Source organism: Octopus bimaculoides, chromosome 10, assembly GCF_046866305.1.
Source record: "Octopus bimaculoides isolate indiv1 chromosome 10, ASM4686630v1, whole genome shotgun sequence".
In the NCBI taxonomy this organism is placed as follows: Eukaryota; Metazoa; Mollusca; class Cephalopoda; order Octopoda; family Octopodidae; genus Octopus; species Octopus bimaculoides.
This window is the reverse complement of record NC_142937.1, coordinates 91084837-91104836: the sequence shown is the minus strand read 5'-3', so window position 1 is coordinate 91104836 and position 20000 is coordinate 91084837. Positions and strand designations below refer to the sequence as shown.

General features: G+C 34.7%; 1 protein-coding gene across 1 annotated transcript in view; it reads right to left on the bottom strand.

Moving 5' to 3' along the window:
* LOC106869404 (allatostatin-A receptor) overlaps positions 1 to 20000 on the bottom strand; it is a 152684-nt gene that overhangs the window by 25682 nt on the left and 107002 nt on the right. The window contains exons 2-3 of the mRNA XM_014915129.3: positions 13505 to 13628; positions 10445 to 10665 (exon numbers count right to left, since the gene is read on the bottom strand). Coding sequence (XP_014770615.2) covers positions 10445 to 10665; positions 13505 to 13628 — 345 coding nt within the window. The remainder of the gene's footprint in view (positions 1 to 10444; positions 10666 to 13504; positions 13629 to 20000) is intronic.

Sequence of the window (20000 nt, the reverse complement as noted above, 5' to 3'; positions counted from 1 at the left end):
AATATTTTAAATAAACAGATATTTACGTTAACAGAGTCAACATTTAAATAGATAAAAAGATACATTAATGAAGCATTTTAGAATTGCAGAAATAATATAGAAAAAATACACACACACACACACACACACACACACACATACATATGTATGTATATTTATGTGTGTATATGTGTGTGTGTGCGTTTTGTGTTTGTTTTTATATGTATGTATGCATGCTTAGGCGTTTTCAATGTATATCTGAGAGAAGAAAAAATGCATTGAAATGAAATTTTTGCAGAAAAGCAAATCCGAGAAAAATTGCCAGTTTCCATAATAGAAAAAAGATTATTTGAAAGTTAAAGGAACGACATACTCGCGCACGTGCGCTCACATATATACACATACATATAGTTGGATAATTAAACGCTTATATTTACATACATACGTATATATATATATATATATATATATATATATATATATATATATATATATATATACACACACACATATATATGTATGTATGTATGTATGTATGTATGTATGTATGTATGTATATATGTATGTATGTATGTATGTATGCACGTGTGTATGTATGTACGATGGTAAGTCTAAAATTGTACGTTTCTGTAATTTATTAAAACAAAAGTAGGTGTTGAACAATTATATCATTTTCCGACATAGACGCCTTGCTTTTCGATGCATTTCTTCTTATGGTACATAAACTTATTCCATCGGAAAAGAAGGTTTTCAGTTGGTCATGCTGCCATTTATGCACTGCTTCCTGCGCATCTCAGTCCGTTGCAAATCAATGGTCTCATAAAGAATGTTTCAGCGGTCCAGGGAAACCATAGCTGGAAGGGACGAGATCTGGATTGTATGGAGGGTGTTCCGGGAACCCGAAACTTAATTTTTTAATAGTGTCGACGGCCATATGTGGGCGTGCATTGTCATGCAACAAGAACACTTGTTTTAACAATAGATCTCGGCATTTGATACAAATTGTTGATCTTATTTTGTTGGTCACCATTTCACTGGAGCCTGCACCGTTGACAGTAAACCTCTTTTCCAGATAATGTTCCAGTATAGGAGCTTTTCCGCCCCATAAAATGATTTGCATAATTTTTTTTTTGTCAGCGGAAGGTTGATTCTTGAATTTCTATTTCGCTGGCGATTCCTCACGTTTTCATTCCATACTCTGATCTTTGTATTCTGGCTCAAAGTGATGAACCCTCTCTCAACTCCTGTAACTATTCTCTCCAAAAACGTTTCCCCTTCATAGTCGTAGTAGTCAAGTAAGCGTTGATAGATTTCCACACGATTGAACTTATACACTCCAATACGCGCTCTTGGCAACATTCCCGCACAGACTTAACGAAAGCGAAGCTTGTCCTGTATGGGTTCGTATGCTGAACTATGATTATTTGCAAAGAACACTCCACCTCATCGATGGTCACTATCGGTTCACTTGTACTATCTTTCGATGTGTGTACATATATCTATATAAATGAATATATATATACTGTTATATTCACACACACAGACACATAGCTAGATGTGTGTATATATATTCATATATAAACACATATATTGCTATATTCGCATATATGTGTGCGCATATGTATACAATACATTAGGTAGGCACGAGGGGTGGCCGTATTTTTATTGTCTTGGGTATTATTATATTTAATCCTGTTGCTCTGGAAATGTAAAGGTCAAATCCAACCATCCCGAAAGCATTATCAAAAACCTAGTTAAAACATATCTGTAAGACTTTCCTGTTCATCTTCAAATGAAAATAAAATGCTAAACAAAACGAAGCTCTCAATAATAGCGATTACAAAGGAAAAGTACAATATTCAAACAACCCACCACCACAATAAATAAAATACGTAAGAATAGAAAAGGAAAATTATCTGGTATAATTCTTCCTTCAATATACAAGTCTCCACACGAATAGCTAAATTATTTTTTCAAAATACTGCAAAGACACTTCCAATCCAACACAAATATTACAAACTAATAAACAAACACAATGCAAAATAGTCATATTTCACTACCAAATCTGTAGCCCTCTACAACCATTAAAAATCGTGTGTGCATGTGAGTCTGTGTGTGTGTGCGCGCGTGTGTGCAAGCCTCAAGGTACCTGACCAATGAATTTAGGAAGATTATAGTTATAAACAAAGAGAGATTGTAAATAAGGGACTACGAAAGATTTTTAATGGAAAAGACAAAACTCAAGTAGAATCGGGTTTCAATGTAAAATGGTTTGAAGAAAAGCTGCTCTCTATTCTAATACACACACACACACACATACTCATACAGCTAACAATGTATATATGGAAAGATGTAAACAAGGTGTCCTTAAATACGATATCAATACATACAGAAAGAGAGGTTTCAACCGAACATGTTCCAAACGCGTGTTGGGATTTCGCCAGTGATTTCATACTACCTTTCACTGTTCAGGAAGTCATTGCTTATAAATTCAATATTAGATTCTAAAAAATACAAAACTTATAAGTAAAAACTCAGCCTAATATATAGATGGATCGTGAATTGTTTACAGAATAAGCAAGTAGGGAGAACAATTAAACTCTAAAATAACCGGAAAAGCTGAGGGGAAGTTTTTAAAAAGAAGGCTATTGAAAATAATATTCCAATTGAAAAGAATTAAGTTGACTATAATGAAAATAATAATAATAATAAAATAATAATAATAATAATAATAATAATAATAATAATAATAATAATAATAATAATAATAATAATACGCCATGTCGCGCACATATGGTTGTGATGCATGTGCCTGTTGTACCCTTATCAGACGGGTAGTCATGATGGGTATACTGGGCTTCGTAAATTTTACCCCAGTGTCACTTTGATGGCATGCCCTGCTCTCTCACTCAATAATAATAATAATAATAATAATAATAATAATAATAATAATAATAATAATAAAAGGTATGTACAAAGTAATAAGGTAAATAATAATTTAATGTAGTAGTAGCAGGTAAAAATAGAAGTAAGAATTCTGTAGCTACAAGGAATGGTTTAAATGTGCCCAAAGGGGTTATATCTGGAAGAAATACAGCTGCTAGAAGGTTAGTCAATAACAGTTTGATAGAACAATGTTTGACACAAGAGGGACAATTAAATTATATAACGGAAAAGTTTAATTTGAGCAAGAAATATCCTAAGGAAACGAAAAGCTACGACGGTGAGTATTAGATTATGTAGAATGGTAATTATTTGCGTTAGAATAAAGGAACATAAAAATACCATCTGAGAAAGAAAAACTGTGAAAAGTAGCGACTTAATGTAAATGTGAATAATGGTGGAGATGTTGAAGATTTAATAAATCTAAGGAGAATGGATGTAGGAAATGTTTAGCAAGAAATAAAGTGTGAAAGAGAAAAACGTAATAGACTGTAATAAAGTAGATGTGTATGTAAAAGAGACCTCATAAAAGAGCGGTGTTTACACAGTGAATGATTTCTTATGTAAGGTGATAAAATAATAGAATTGTAAAAAGAGTTAATCATGCGTATCAAAAATAACTTAAGGAATAAAGTGTAAAGAAAACGAAAACACCAAGGAAAATGAAAATATAACTAAGATTTTTAATCTGTAAGAGAATATAGAAGTTGAGAGAAGTAAAGGAGAAGTGGTGCATAAAAGTTTTCGTGGCAAAAAAAAGACAATCTCAAGAGGGAAATATTAATAATAATAAAAATATGCACACAGTGACCAGGACATTAGAGTAATATAACTAATATATACGTGGTTTATATATATATATATATATATATATATATATATATATACAAACATAAATACATACATACACACACTCTCACACACACGCACGTATGCACACAAACATTTATTTATGTATGTATATATATATATATATATATATATATATATATATATATATATATGTATGTGTGTGTGTGTGTATGTGTGTGTGTGTGTGTGTGTGTGTGTGTGTGTGTGTGTGTGTGTGTGTGTGTGTGTGTGTGTGTGTGTACGAGCAATGCTGAGTGAAAAATAGCGAAGCAGAATGGACTTTCTTCAAATATTTCATGTGGTGAAATGCTTTAATATACTTCTGTCGGAAGTAAAAATAAGTTATGAAAAATTAGCGATAAGGTCATATATGGTTTAGTTAGAGTTAACAAGGATTTAACACAAAAGAAGAGTGATTTTGGTATTTACAATAAGTATACATTCAGTGATGTATACAAAATATGTACAGTGGTATGTATATCACATGTTCCGCTAAATTGTGTAGAGGAAAATGAGTTAAGAATGATGATTAAATATATTTCAAGTTAGCAAGAATTGATATAACGAAGTCATATATTTTTCTAAAAATTAACACAAGCAGAAGCTGTCCTAGTTATGAATATATAAAATACATATAGTACAAGAAAGAATCACAGAATAATATATGGGAAAATATGCACGAAAATTAGTTTAAAGAAATACAACAGGTGTTGTATCTGTATATAAATGTAGGGCAAACTTAAAATTTGAATGGATAGTAATGAGCAAATTCTGGAAGGTTGTTACGGTTACTGATCAGGAATTAAGAGTAGGGGAAGCTATACGGAGGGATTTAGCGTTTAAAAGTGTTGGTTTTATTTATGATGTTGTAGAAGAGGGGTTCAGAGACGGACGAGAGGTGACTCGATTCCACTTTCTAGCATTATGCATATTATACTTGGAAAAAGTTGCAAGTGTTTGATAGTTTTCAAACCCTTGTGGGTGCAACGGAAAATTCTTTCAGAGCGTCTCTTTGAAGCAATATGTTTAGGGAAATGTATCTTGAGTGCTTCAGGGGCATATAAATTAAATAGTATCCCGTTACCTGTGTGTATATACCAGCAATTTGCTCCAAATGCTGAGGTCTATTGCCAAAAGCGAGTGTTATTGTTGCACGAGAGTGCACGCGGTGTCAAGCAGTGCTGTTTTCTGCAAGTGCTCCACCCTTATTGCAGCCTCTATTTGTTCCACGTACTTCTCGAGATTTTTGCTCACTGTTCCCACGGCTTCGATAACTTTTGGTACTACTGCTACCTTTTTAATCGACCACAACTGCTTAACTTCCCAAGCTAACCTGTCATATCTCTCGACTTTTCTTTCTTCCTTATCGTTTACCTTGTTGTCAGCTGGGCATGCTATATCTATGATCCAGCATAGTTTGTTTTCTTTCTCAATTAAGAATATGTCCGGCTTCCTATTCTCTATCTCATGGTCGCACTGAATCATAAAATCATTTATTATTATTATTATTATTATTATTATTATTATTATTATTATTATTATTATTATTATCCTCATCATCATCATCATCATCATCATCATCATCATCAACATCATCATCATACAATATTTAAACAATATAATGTAATTCAATATAAGGTTTCCCAAAATGATTGAATTTTTAAGAATTTGTTTTATAAAAATGACACTAAATTGATTTTTACCCAGAAATCTATTAATCAAACCGATTTCGTGCGAATGACAATTACTACAGCATCAAGTTATGCATTAAAACGCCGTAAACATCGTTTTAATTCATGAAAATAAAATTATAAAGTTAATCTTCGATGACTTCATTTGTTTATTAAATTATGTAATTTTTAAAGCTTCTGCTATCTGAAATTTTGGTATAAATGGCATTGTCCCCAAGTTTTACTGACACTCATCGTAGAATATCTGCATGAAGTGAATTTAAAGTACTCGTTGTCCGTATTGGAAATAATTTTTCTATTTGTATCCTTTTTCAAATGATTATATTTTTGGCCCCAGTAGACAATTATTATCTTCAAATAAAAGTGACTGAACTGAGTAGCGTTTATAAAGAGTTCTTTTCCTATTTTTCAAACCGTCCAAGTTATAAGGAAAATTTTCTGGTGCTTCAATCGAAAGAATAATGATAGTCAGAGTGGTTCCTGTAAACACAGGCACCGTAATTAATACGTAATACTGAAATTTTTATGTCAATGTTTCAAAATTCTATAATATGTTAAAGTCTGTCATACCGGCCATGACGAAGGGAAATAGCCCTGAAACTCGAGTCGCCTTTATATATTTATATTTATATATTTGATCCTTTATATTGAACACTCAATATTTCATCTACATTCAATACTTTATTTCATGGTGCCATCCATTTTTATGTTATTTTATTTTATTTTATATTATATATTGTATATTATATTATATATTGTATATTCCATATTCTATACCCCACATTGGTTCTGCAGGAATATAAATAAAACATAAAAAACAGACAGTGTTGGAACTCTTTTAAACAAAATAATATATTCCTCTATACACAATCATACAAAAAACCCCCTTTTTTGTATTTATTTTTACTCGCATATATATATATATATATATATATATATATATATATATATAATTTTCCAGAGGATGTTGCAACCGTTACCAATATAGCATAATAACTTACCTTAGGGGATCATTAATTAGATTCCTTAAGGGTCGTTCTTACAGTTTATATTTATATTTCAAGGTTTTTAACTTTTAAATTCGTATATTTAAAAGAAATAGAAACTTCAAACTCGATATATCCAAGATCGATTTATTTACCACTCTCTATATATATATATCGTTTGTAGAAGACATAAATCCGAAAAAAGAAGCACACTCTAAGATGTAGATATGTTATATATTAAGATGGGGAAGGGCGGTTTATGGAATTGCCTTAGGTTTTTCGTCCATAAAGGGTTTAGCTTTATGGCATATCGTCAGATTCCAAAATCCTGTTGGCCCATGACCTCCTTACTTTTAAGAGGGTTTGGCCCAACAGGTTACGCAGTTAACCACTGGTTTCCTTACATCCTACCGTTTCTCCACAATAGATGGTATTTGCATTGAAAAAGTAAATGACGTTAGCATTAACGGTAAATGTGGCGCAGGAGTAGCTGTGTGGTAAGAAGCTTGCTTCCCAACCACATGGTTCCGGGTTCAGTCCAACTGCGTGGCACCTTGGGCAAGTGTTTTCTACTATAGCCTCGGACAGACCAAAGCCTTGTGAATAGATTTGGTAGAGGGAAACTTAAAGAAGCCCGTCGTATATATATATATATAAATATATATATATATATATAAATATATATATATATATGTGTGTGTGTGTGTGTGTGTGTGTTTGTGTGTGTGTGTGTGTGTGTGTGTGTGTGTGTGTGTGTGTGGAATAAGTACTAGGCTTACAAAGAATAAGTCCTGGGGTCGATTTGCTCGATTAAAGGCGGTACTCCAGCATGGCCGCAGTCAAATGACTGAAACAAGTAAAAGTATAAAAGTATCAGAGAATGTACTGACGTTAACACTATCGTTGTATCAGCCACACGTCGACCATTATAGACGTAGAATCGAAATATACAAGAAGTCAAAATCTCGGATTAATTCCCATCCATCAAAACTTGTTTGGAATATAATTAGCAATTACTTGATTTTGGTATTGTCTCTAAGGTGTCACAAGACCGACTGGTAATACCAAACAAAACATCTGCCATTTTCAAATCGTACCTTCTTAACGAGAGAGAGAGAGAGATGGAGAGAGAGAGAGAGAGAGAGAGATAGAGTGAGTGAGAGAGAGTGAGAGAGTGAGAGAGTGAGAGAGTGAGAGAGACAGGTGGTTGGGGGAAAAACAATTTGGATAGCCTAGTTCTAACAAAGACAAGTTCGTCTAGGCTGGAATGTCTTTAATCGGAGACCTAATTTTTCATTCTAAACAAAACAACAGCAACAACAATTACAAACATTCTAGCTAATATAATTAATGTAAGTATTACATAAATATCCTTTTTTACTCCCCGAAAGGATGGAAGGCAAAGTCGATCTTAGCGGAATTTGAACTCAGAACGTAAAGATAGACAAAATGCCGCTCAGCATTTCGCTCGGCGTGTTAAAGTTTCTGTCAAGTTCGCCGCCTTAAATATTCTTTTCTACTCTAGGCACGGGCCCGAAATTTGGGGGGAGCGGGCCAGTCGATTAGATCGACCCCAGTACGCAACTGGTACTTATTTTATCGACCCCGAAAAGATAAAAGGCAAAACCGATCACAACGGAATTTGAACTCAGAACGTAAAAACAGACGAAATACCGCCAGGCATTTCGCCCGGCGTGCTAACGCTGCTGCCGGCTCGCCACCTTAATATTACATAATTATCGTTTGCTTGTTTTTGAAGATTAATCTAGAACTGAACGCGGACCAGCTGGTTTGTCGGTAAAACTGTGCGTGGGCGCAGATGTAATGGACGTGCAAGTAAACGCAAGGTCTTGATAAGTATTTCTGAAACCAGGTGAGTACAACTTGGAATTTTTATTCCTTGTATGACCTTTGTAGCCGCAAATACACTTTAGTTTGAAATATAAGTAAGAATTAATGTGATAAAAGCAAGTTAAGTAATATTTCTTTGGAATGAGTATAATCAATATTTAAAAAGGGTTAGAGTTAGAGAAATATGCAGGACATTACGTAGACAAACTTTTTAAATTATTGAATAATCAATATAATTTATATATTTACTTATTAAATTACTGATTTACTTGTTTATTTATTTATTGTTCTTGCTGTTATTAACGTACAATTTTGATGCCATGTTAGAGAATGTTGTTAGATGAATAAAGAATTAACAGAAATGGTGGTGGTGAAGAACAAGAATCGGTAAAGCGTCAGCGAAGATGTTGATGAATTAGGAGAATCAGTGGAGTGTCGGAGAAAATGGTGCGTTAGGAGAATCGGTGGAGTGTCGGAGAAAATGGTGGTCCGTTAGAAGAATAAGTGGAGTGTCGGAGAAAATGGTGCGTTAGGAGAATCGGTGGAGTGTTGGAGAAAATGGTGGTGCTTTAGAAGAATCAGCGAAGTGTCGGAGAAAATGGTGGTACGTTAAATAAATCAGTGGAGTGTCGGAAAAAGTGGTGTTAAATTTGAAGCATCGGTTGACTGTAAGTTATCAAGTTCAAATATGCTTTATTATATTTAAATCTTTTGACAATTATATTGTTAAAGTTGAAACTGCCATATAGAGGAATCAGCGGGAAGGAGAGAATCGATAGAGTAAATAAAGAAACGCTCTACGATGTTTAATTATATGTGTCTTTATTACATGGTTTCCGTTTCATTTACTTTCACTCTACGTACAACTTTTATTGAGCCGGAAGACTTGTATCAACAAATATACTGACATACATTAAAAGATGTATACACAGCAGGTGAATAATAATATTACCCTCCAGTAGAAGTAATTCAATTTTGTTCTTTTAATTGTTATATACAGTTTTTCCTGAATTCCATCGTTTTGTTTATAATTACATTTATAAATACGTTGTATCACGTCTAACACACACACACGAACAGAATCTTAGTTACGCCATCTAACTGTGACTCTTTCAACATTGAATTCACGTGTTAAGGGAGTTTCATCGAAGCATGCAAATGGAAATCCCTAAAGTTACAAATATTAATAATTGTCTTCGAAGGAGATTTCGTTTCATTGTACCAAATTCTTTTAACTAGAATGTGTTTGTAATGCTTGGTTGAAATTCTTTGTCCAAGAAGTTCGGAATGTTGAATTGGAACTTATCTGTGCAACAAAAATAGACAAATATGTGACCAGGGATTAGTATCCGTTGGCAGACTTAATTATTGCTAATCTTATTGACATATAAATAAGGATTAATTGGCAGCGTCGTTAGAGCGTCGGTATTCGTTTCCGTTCTCTGCGCCTTGAGTTCAAATCCCGACGAGGTCAACTTTGCTTTTAATCATTTCGGGTTCAATTAAGAAAACACCAGTCATGTACCGAAGTCGATTCTCTTTCTGTTTTTCTCATAAGGAAATAAGCTCTGTATAGACCTGGGCTTAACTCTCCGCCAGATTAAAAAATGCCCAAAACATACTGTATGTCACAACGGTGCCTCTTAGGAGTCGATCAGTGTTTGAGAGGGCCCAAGACATAAGTCAGGATTGCTGTATGACAGAAGGTAAACTTCAAACTTACCGAACAATACCAGCAAATTTCGATTACTGACGCAGAAGATAATTTCTTTTCACTTACAATGGCGGATTGTCTTTGACCACCGGGTCAACTCTGGAGACAAACAACAACAACAACGGCAACGCCACGGACATTTTCACCAAGAATATCAACAGCAATAACCACCACAACAACATCTTCAACAGTAAAGGAATGTCTTCGTGATCGCTCGGCTGCTGAAGTTATCTTACTTGCCAAGTTATCTTACTTTAACAACCTACCATCTTTAATAACCTGATATATTGGATAATTTAGAACTACATACCTCTTAAAATTTTGGTTGGTCACTGCTGGAATCCCTTTAACCATAGGTTTCTTCGATTAAGGGATGACCTGGGGTCTAAATAGCAACAACAGCATTAGCAAGTGTTCATGTTACTCACCTTTCTGTGAAAGTCATCTGAGCCAGTTGCTTTGTGCTGACCCACAACACGTATATGACCTTTGAGTAGCAGATCGCCAAAATAAATGTAGGAGCTACAAACATTGTAACGAATTGGTAGATACAGTAGGCCAGCTGTTGAAATCTCGGGAGTGTCGCGTCGACACAGTATATCAACATTACTTCAGTTCCATTGTTGTGGAATTTCTGAGATTCTGTGCCCTAAAGAATTAGAGAAAAACATGAAAAATTCTGTAAAAACATATTAGATTTTATGACATTGTGCGAGGTTTTGAGAAATTCTACGATATTATTTATGATAATGAGGATGGGCTGAAGAGTTCATAGGCTGACTATGAAGGAGTGATGCTAGAGCTGTGAAATCTTGCAGACGTTAATTTCAACTATTCTTAGTTATAACTGCATTGTTTTCTTCCAGGTAAAGGAGGTTTCAAAAGCAACTGTGACTTGTCTAGAAAATGGACATAATTAGATGATATCATGGTATCAATTATCTGCAGAAAAAAGGGTTTAGCTCCCAACGACATTCATGCTGACATAGTTGCTACAGTAGGGGATTCCAACTTTATCAGCAGTGTAAAAGCTGAATTTAGGAAAGGACGGGAGAGCCTTGGAGTTGAACCAAAGTCTGAACGTTTATGAGGACAAATATACGTCAAATGTATATAATGTAAATAATGTACATAATTCCTCATCTCTTAAATATAGAACTGTGTATGAGTGTATATTAATGATATTAAACTCGCATACAAGACTATATTAATTATCGCCGACATCACAATGACGACAAGACCATTCCACTGTATTATGTCAACTCTGAATTGAATTATTATTTATGATTAAAATGATTAGAATAAATAAATGAACGTACTCTAAACTCGAAGCTGTAAACTGGGTGACAACATTTAGGTGAAGGTTTGTGCCCTTAGTGGTCAGGGTGATCCTAGATCAGTGGAGATCCTTGAATGGCCATAGTGGAAGGTTCTCCCATATCAAGACGACTGCATCATAGATATGTTCACATATTTTCTATTCTATATATACTTCTATTTCGTTTCAACCTCTTAACTCATTTCCTCCCTCATCTTTTGTGTACCCCCCCCCCCCCATATTGTAATCTATCCTTGTAATGCCCCCCCCCCTTTATCTGACGTTCCGGTGACAAATATAAAATGTTATTACCATTATTATTATTAGGGTGGGGAGCAGATAATATCTATATTAAGTCGGATAAAAGGAATTTCTTCCGTTTCATTACGGTCTGAGATCAAATGCCGTCAACAAAATAAGTACCTGTTGCGCACTGGGGTTCAATGTAATCGACACCCACGTTAAAAAGTGCCGGCATAGTGCCAAAATTAGAAAGAATATTTTGAAAGGCTGTGAGCTGGCAGAATTGTTAGGGCATCTTCCGACTGGAATGAGCTAGTGAGAGTTTGGCTATTCAGAAGACAAAAAAATACTCTGTCCTCTGCCCTTTTAAATTGTTCACCACAATCATCGGTCCATGAAACGGTGATGGTGGTGGTGGTGCTGCTGCTGGGAGTAGTAGTAGTAGTAGTAGTAGTAGTAGTAGTAGTAGTAGTAGTAGTAGTAGTAGTGGTGGTGGTGGTGGTGGTGGTAGTAGTATGTATGTATGTGTGTGTATGTTTGTATGTGAGTATGTATGTATATGAGTATGTATGTATGTATGTATGTGTATGTATGTATGTGTATGTGTGCATGTATGTATGTATGTATTTTTGTATGTATGTATGTTTGTATGTATGTATGTATGTACGTGTGCGTCCGTGTGTGTGTGTGTGTGTGTGTGTGTGTGTGTGTGTGTATGTATGTGCGTGTGTATTTGTTCGTGCGCATGTACTTCCAGATAAATTGCTGCAATTAAAAAGAGCGCTTTCTTCTCTATGCAGTGTGTAGGCGCGGCTGTGGTGAGGAAAGTATGAATGAAAACATGTTAATGAATGGCGGCCAACAACTAACAGAAAAATAGAACGATTAAAAGACAAGAATGGAATGGGAGAAAGAAACAAAGAGAAGCAGAGAGAAGAAGGGAGTTGAGAAAGACAAAGAAAGTAAAGGTGTAAGAATCGTAAAAGTGAAAGAGAGAAGGAAAAAATGTAAGAGCGAGAAAGAGAGATAGAGAGAGGATGGTAGAAAGAGAAAGGGGAAAGGAGGGAGAGAGAGAGAGAGAGAGAGAGAGAGAATGAGCGCAAGTCACGTGCGCCAATATATTTCAATGTACTTTTATTTATAGCTCTTTAGTATTCTTTGAAGTACAATGACACCCGTAGAGCCATTTACAATGATATATATTCATAAGATGCTGTTACAATTGCGAGACGTTAATATATCACAATATCTATCTGTTTCTATTATGTTTGATATAAGACATATCATGTGGTGTAATATATAATATAACATGGTTTCTAAGCTTGTATCTTGTAAAGTAATATATATAGCTTCCATTTGAATATACAGACTCCGTAATTGATTTACATTTTCTTAGCCTCTGTAATTGATTTACGTATGCACAGGTGACTATATTATGTGTACATATACAAAGGAATATAGTGTTATAAACAGGAGTGGTTGTGTGGTAAGGTAGCTTGCTTCCCAACCGCATGGTTCCGGGTTCAGTCCCGCTGTGTGGCACCTTGAGCAAGCGTCTTCTATTATAGCCTCGGGCCGACTAAAGCCTTGTGAGTGGATGTGGTAGACGGAAACTGAAAGAAGCCACTCGTATATATATATATGTATATATATATATAAATATATATATATATAATGTATGTATATATCTTTATGCGAGTGTGTGTGTGTGTGTGTTTGTGTGTCTGTTTGTCCCCCCACCATCGCTTGACAATCGATGTTGGCGTGTTCACGTCCCTGTAACTTAGCAGTACGGCAAAAGACCCCGATAGAATAAGTTCTAGGCTTACAAAGAATAAGTGCCGGGGTCGATTTCTTCGACTAAAGAAGAAGAAGAAGAAGAAGAAGAAGAAGAAGAAGAAGAAGAAGAAGAAGAGGCTATACTTACCATCATGTACAAGGCCGGGCAAGAAATGAATATGGAAATTATCCATAAGACACATAGTATCTTCCTGGTATTACCCAGGGTACATAACAAACGAGACCTCATAGGATGGACAATGACGATGTATCTGAAATAGAAATAAATAAATATTAATACAAAGATGCATATACATGCATGCTTACATACATACATACATACATACATACATACATGCATACATACACACATACATACATACATACATACATACATACATACATACATACATACATACATACATATTTAGATGTGTATGTAGAAGAAAATCAGCTGAAGTCTGTGGAGGAAACAAAATGCAACAAACTTTCTAATCGTTGAAGTGCTTTTTAGTAAAACGAAAGAAAAGAAAACCAGTCCTGAAATTCCGAAGTGAGAGAGAACCAAAGAAACACACCTGCTGTTTCATATCAGCAACTGATACACCAGCAACGCTCAATCTGCAGTCATTTTGATTTAATTCCTTATCTGTCTGTCTATCTATCTATCTATCTATCTATCTATCTATCTATCTATCTATCTATCTATCTATCTATCTGTCTGTCTAAATACCCACCTATCTTTGTTCCCTCAACTACCAATATGGTCAATAACAGAACCCGTATTGTCTTCCAGAAGATCCTTATTTTTGATATTTTCTTACAAATGTTTACAGATGCGCCGCGTAGGTTTTTTTTTGAGTAGCCTTGTTCTAGGATCACTGAATCTTTCACTTATGTACCGAAATGTTTGTCCTACATAAGCTTCAAGTAAATTTGTACATGATAGTCCTTAGCCTCTTATAAATCAAACTGTATTTCTCCCTTTGCTGTTGATATATGGGTTTGAGGTAAACATTCCACAATACTTTTTACGGGTGTACAGGATTAGAACGAGAGTAATTAAGACTAAAATTAAACACGATTTTTCTTGAAAGATTTGAGACAATCATAAAATAATTAATATGGATGAATCTTAAATTTATTCGTTCTAGATACAACACAAATTCTACTTAGAGGTGTTATCTAACATCCAGCGGAAATTATGATAAAGTGAGAAGAGAACCATTGTGTGGTTGTTTGGCGTGCAATATATAACAACCAAATCACTTTATTATCGTAAAAAGGAAAGATGTAGTTTTCAAAAGACTATGTCAGGAATAAAGAAAAAAAAACCGGAATGTTCAATGATGGCATGCTTTTGTTCAAAGACTGTTCAAAGCTCCAGGCCAGTTCTGATCAAGTAGACTTTGAACAATAGCAACAACGACAAAAATAAAAACTGTTGATTTCATGAAAAGAGATGATACCTGATACACAAAATTAGATGCTACAATATGGTCATCAAGAAAAACTTACAAATGCAATCGGAAATCTATTGAAAATATCTACCAAAAATATCGACTTACAGTTTCTAAGCAGTAATACCAAACATATTGTTAAAGTAGTAATAGAAAACAAATAAAAATAAAGTTATGACGCCAAAATCGCTGACAACGATGTCAATGCTATTTCAGTTGTTGATGTTTTTGTTTTCACTGCTGCTAGGGGATCATGGCCGACTTGAATCTAGTCCAACTGACTTATAAAAAAAAGTTAAGATTGAAGGTATTCCAGTCGTGATCGTCCTATCGTTCTATCCCAGGCATTTTTGTACTCTGAACTGCAATATCCTATCTAACATATTCTGTTCTAAACAGCAGGCCAATTTGAGGAGGGTACAACTACTATTTCTAACAGTTGCAATGCTAAGATGGATATTCGTTCGTTTACTTATAGATATTAATGTTTTAATATATGTTGCTATGGCACTTTTCCTACAGACAATATCAACGAAAATATACAATTTCTCACAAGAAGTTATCTCTTTTCCCTGACGTTTTACGAGGTAAGAGAGCTCTCACAAAACATGGAGCGAAAACGGAACATGATTGATATTCTAGTTGTGCTTGGAATATTTAACTAAGAAGGTAACGTTACAGCTTGAAATATTACGGGCGATATCAAACATTAACGTGATACATATATCTACATTGAGTAGAACAGTAAAAATCATAAGGAAAAGTCGTTTCTGTCTGAAGTTTTCTGAGCTGACGGATATAAAAACCAGCATCTTTTCTAGTTTTTAACATTCAACACATCTGACTTTTTATGGCTTCTTCAGATGAGAAAGAGATGACAGTATCCATGTTATTTTATGGAGAATCACAAAAGCTGATGGGATATATAGCGGAAGAAATCAGAGACCTACTTCGAATGCTTGCAACATAGTGCATTCTACTAAACATATCCGAAGTCAAAAGGAGGTATTAATCCAAGCGACGGTTTAGGTCTATTACCAACGAACAAGCACAGTTTCCTCTATCTAATTCCAATGCCAAGGCTGTTCGGTTGATCGAACCAACCGGAACACTGGTCGTCGTAACCGAGAGCCAGGCCAGCAAGGCAAACAGTTTTTGAAGGAAAGTGATTAGTCGAAAGCATATTCTCCAAGACTCTTGACTGATGTTTTATTTTATCGGCTTCCGACCCCAGTAGGTAACCCTAACTAAACACCGCAAGGCATTGTTCCAACGCCCTACTGTCTCTATTACCCTATCGCCCTTTTGTTAATACAAATAATATAAGAGAACGATAACACTAACACTTGTAATAATTTCTCTCAGCCGGAAAGAAAGACCCTATGTGGTTGTTAGACTTATTATACATAACAATCAAATCTTCTGTCCGTAAAATCACGAGATGATCATATCTGTTCTATTAAGGTTGACCTTCAATAAATAACATCACTAACAATGATTTCTTCGTGTTACATGGTCCAAGAGTTGTAGACAAGGGATGGATTCGATTTGATTGAATCTAGTATATGACTGCTAGCTAATTTATCAACCAAGTAAGTATGGAAGGCCATCTCAACTGAAGCCGATTTGAAATCAGAATAGATGGAAACAGAAGTAAATACTGCAAATAATAATAATAATAATAATAATAATAATAATAATAATAATAATAATAATAATAAGCCGGACATAGTCTTAATTGAGAAAGAATACAAACTATGCTGGATCATAGACATACCCAGCTGACAACAAGGTATGCGGTAAGGAAGAAAGAAAAATCGAGAGATATGACAAGTTAGCTTGGGAAGTTAAGCAGTTGCGGTCAATGAAAAAGATAGCTGTAGTACCAATAATTGTCGGAGCCCTGGGAACAGTGAGCAAAAATCTCGAGAAGTACGTGGAACAAATAGGGGCTGCTATGAGGGTGGAGCACTTGCAGAAAACAGCACTGCTTGGAACCGCTCGAATACTCCGGAAGGTGCTCGAAAAATAAGGGATGTTACCTTAGTTCGCTGGTAGTGAACAGCTGACACCGTAGCACATCTCCAGCGTTAGAAGCTGTGCAAAGGCAATAAATAATAATAATAATAATAATAATAATAATTACTTCGAACAGTAATTAAGAGTATGTAGTCGATTATACATATCTACCTCAGCAATTATTTTATACAGCACACTTGAAAAATATGGATCCACCAAACATGAAAGAACAATTGTCCCCCCACGCCACAAAAAGGAATCACTAGACATTAAACTAATAGGGCTAACATCAATTTTAAACTGGTATATTTACATTTAAAAATATATAATGAAATTGTTATATACCGTGCTCAGATGCACAAAAGAAAAGAACAAAGTAAAGAAAACAAAACTCCAGAACTTCCATAAAATCGCAATAAACTGATTTAGAACAGCTGAAACGCTTAAGTCGCAGACGTGCAACGAAAGTTTTTGACACCTCATAATAGAAATAAGATATAATTCGTTAACACGACACTTTCAATAATGTAATCACTTCAGGTTCAGACAAGGTTTTCGTTGATATGATTATCTTGCTATACGGGGAACCACATGACAATACAAAATCGAAAACATTCGTAAATATTTCGAATTCTAATTAATTATCGACATTTGATTGGTTTCTGAAAAGCCGTTACAAAGTATATCACGCATTTATCTGTTCAACAGATATTGCGTAGAATATATGAAATAATCAGACGTTATCAAACAAAACCCATTTGATATTTTCATATCTTTGGAACGCTGTGTACAACGTACAAGAACAAGATGGATGTCTATTGATATTAAAGCTTTAATGTTGTGGAAAAACTGGAAGCAATTTTGTTTCCAATATCTGACCAGATTTCGTTGTGCACTAAGCCCATTAACAGCCAATTTTTTAAATTCATATTTATTGGCTTTGCCAGGTGTCAGAAGTGTTAAAATAATATATTGTATCTAAATTTTCTTCTTATGTGAATTATTTTGCAAATTATGATAAATTATTCGAAAAGTCCCAAATGAGAAATGCTGAAAAAAAGCATATTTATCCTTTTTTATTCAGTTGCAATAATAAACATTTTAGTTATTTTTTAAACTATAGTATCAAATGCGAATGAAATATTAATGAATGATATATTGATGGGAAATGCAAAACAAAAACAAAACATTTTCAAAACAGTCAATATTTTTGTAGTTCAAAAATTGCGATTTATGGCATAAAATGTCCTCTAGAATTAGTCAGAGCTAATAATGACAAACTTTAACAAGTAAATCTTGTTAAAAACATATGTACAAATGCATTGTACATAAGCAATTCACTTTAAATACAACGGATAACTGGCAGTGAGACTGTTTTCAGCAGACCCCCCCCAAAAAAAATGGGGCCCATGGCAGGCAAGGAGTTTAGAACCTCACTTTGCAAAGGCATGGTTTCAGATTCAGTCATTGGGGGATGGGGGAGATCAATGCTTTGAGAGTGAATTTGATAGATGGAAACTGTGTGGAAGCCCCACGTGTATATGCATGTGCGTGTGCGCGTATGTATGCGCGTGGCTTTGTGTTTGCTCCCCCAACTCGCTTGAAGACAGGTGTTGTTTACCTCTCTGTAACTTAGAAAATAAGTATTGGGTGTGATTTACTTAACTAAACACTTCATGCCAAAAATTTGATGCTTCCTCCTCCCTTTCCTCCTTCTCCTCCTCTTCATCATTATTATTATTTTATGTTTGACTTTTGCTTTGCCTTTGTACAAGTTGGCTCCAACTCTCACCCAGAGACCTCAAGAGACAACAAGATAAAAGTTGGTGTTATTCCTAGGATGTCATTTATTTGGTTTTGCACATAGTATTGTTCTAGAGAATGTTTAAGAAACCATAAAAAAGTTATGAGTTTGTTTCGAAATCTGAGATTACATAGAAAGTATTTTACGTAGGATATGAGCAGTTCCCATGAGCACTATCTTTTGAATTTCTACCATTTTGAGGTTTCCTGGTATCTGAGCTAGGTGGCAATCAGCCCCTTTTGCTATCATTCCTAGGGCACTTATGACAACAGGTATTGTTTTAGTCTTCAGGTTCCACATTTTGCTAATTTCTATTTCAAGATCTTTATTTTTGCTCAGTTTTTGGTAGGTCTTGACAGATACGTTTATATCGATTGGGACAGTCATATCAATGAGGAGGTATGATTTTTGTCTGAAGTCTTTCAATATAATGTCTTTATTATTATTATTATTATTATTATTATTATTATTATTATTATTATTATTATTATTATTATTATTATCATTATTATCATTGCTATTGTTGTTGTTGTCATTATTATTATTGTTGATGTTATTGTTGTTGTAATTCTTATTATTATAATTATAATTATTATTATTGCTGTTTTGTGATTATTATTATTATTATTTTATGTTTGACTTTTGTTTTGCATTTGTACAAATTGGATCCAAGTCCCACCCAGAGACCTCAAGAGACAACAAGTTAGAAGTTCATGTAGGTGTTATGCCTAGAGTACCATATATTTGGATTTGTACAGTTTTGTTCAAGTGAATGTTTAAGAAACCATAAGAAAATTATGTGTTTGCTTTAAGTACGTTTGTGTAGCATGTACGTTTGTGTAGCATGTACGTTTGTGTAGCATGTGTAGTTCTATGTGTAGTTTATATGGCATGGTAGAAGGCTGTAAGAACTTCTTTATTATCTTCCTTAGACCATTTTTCATTCTTTTTCTTTTGGTTATTTGATGACGAGCATGGATGGCCATTTGTTGGAATATTCCGGTTGTGGGGTACTTCCAGCTCCTGTGTGTCGGGAAGATTTGAACCAGTAGCAGATTTCTCGTCTCGGATCTGGTTCATTATCCGAGTAAGTGGTCCTTTATAATACGGTCTATGACCATTCCGGTTTGTATTTTGTTTTATTAACAGTGAGGCATAACAAGCTTCGACGTTGACGCTAGGGGACGGATCTGTCTGTTTAGGGTAAATTTTTTGAGACAACACCGTCTCCGAGCTCTCGTGACGTAGCTTCTTAAGGCTAGCAGATCTATTTCGAGTAAGTGGCCCTTTGTGATTCGGTCGACGACCAATTTGGTTTGTGATCTGCTTTGTTATCATTGAGGCATGACGAGCTTTGGCGT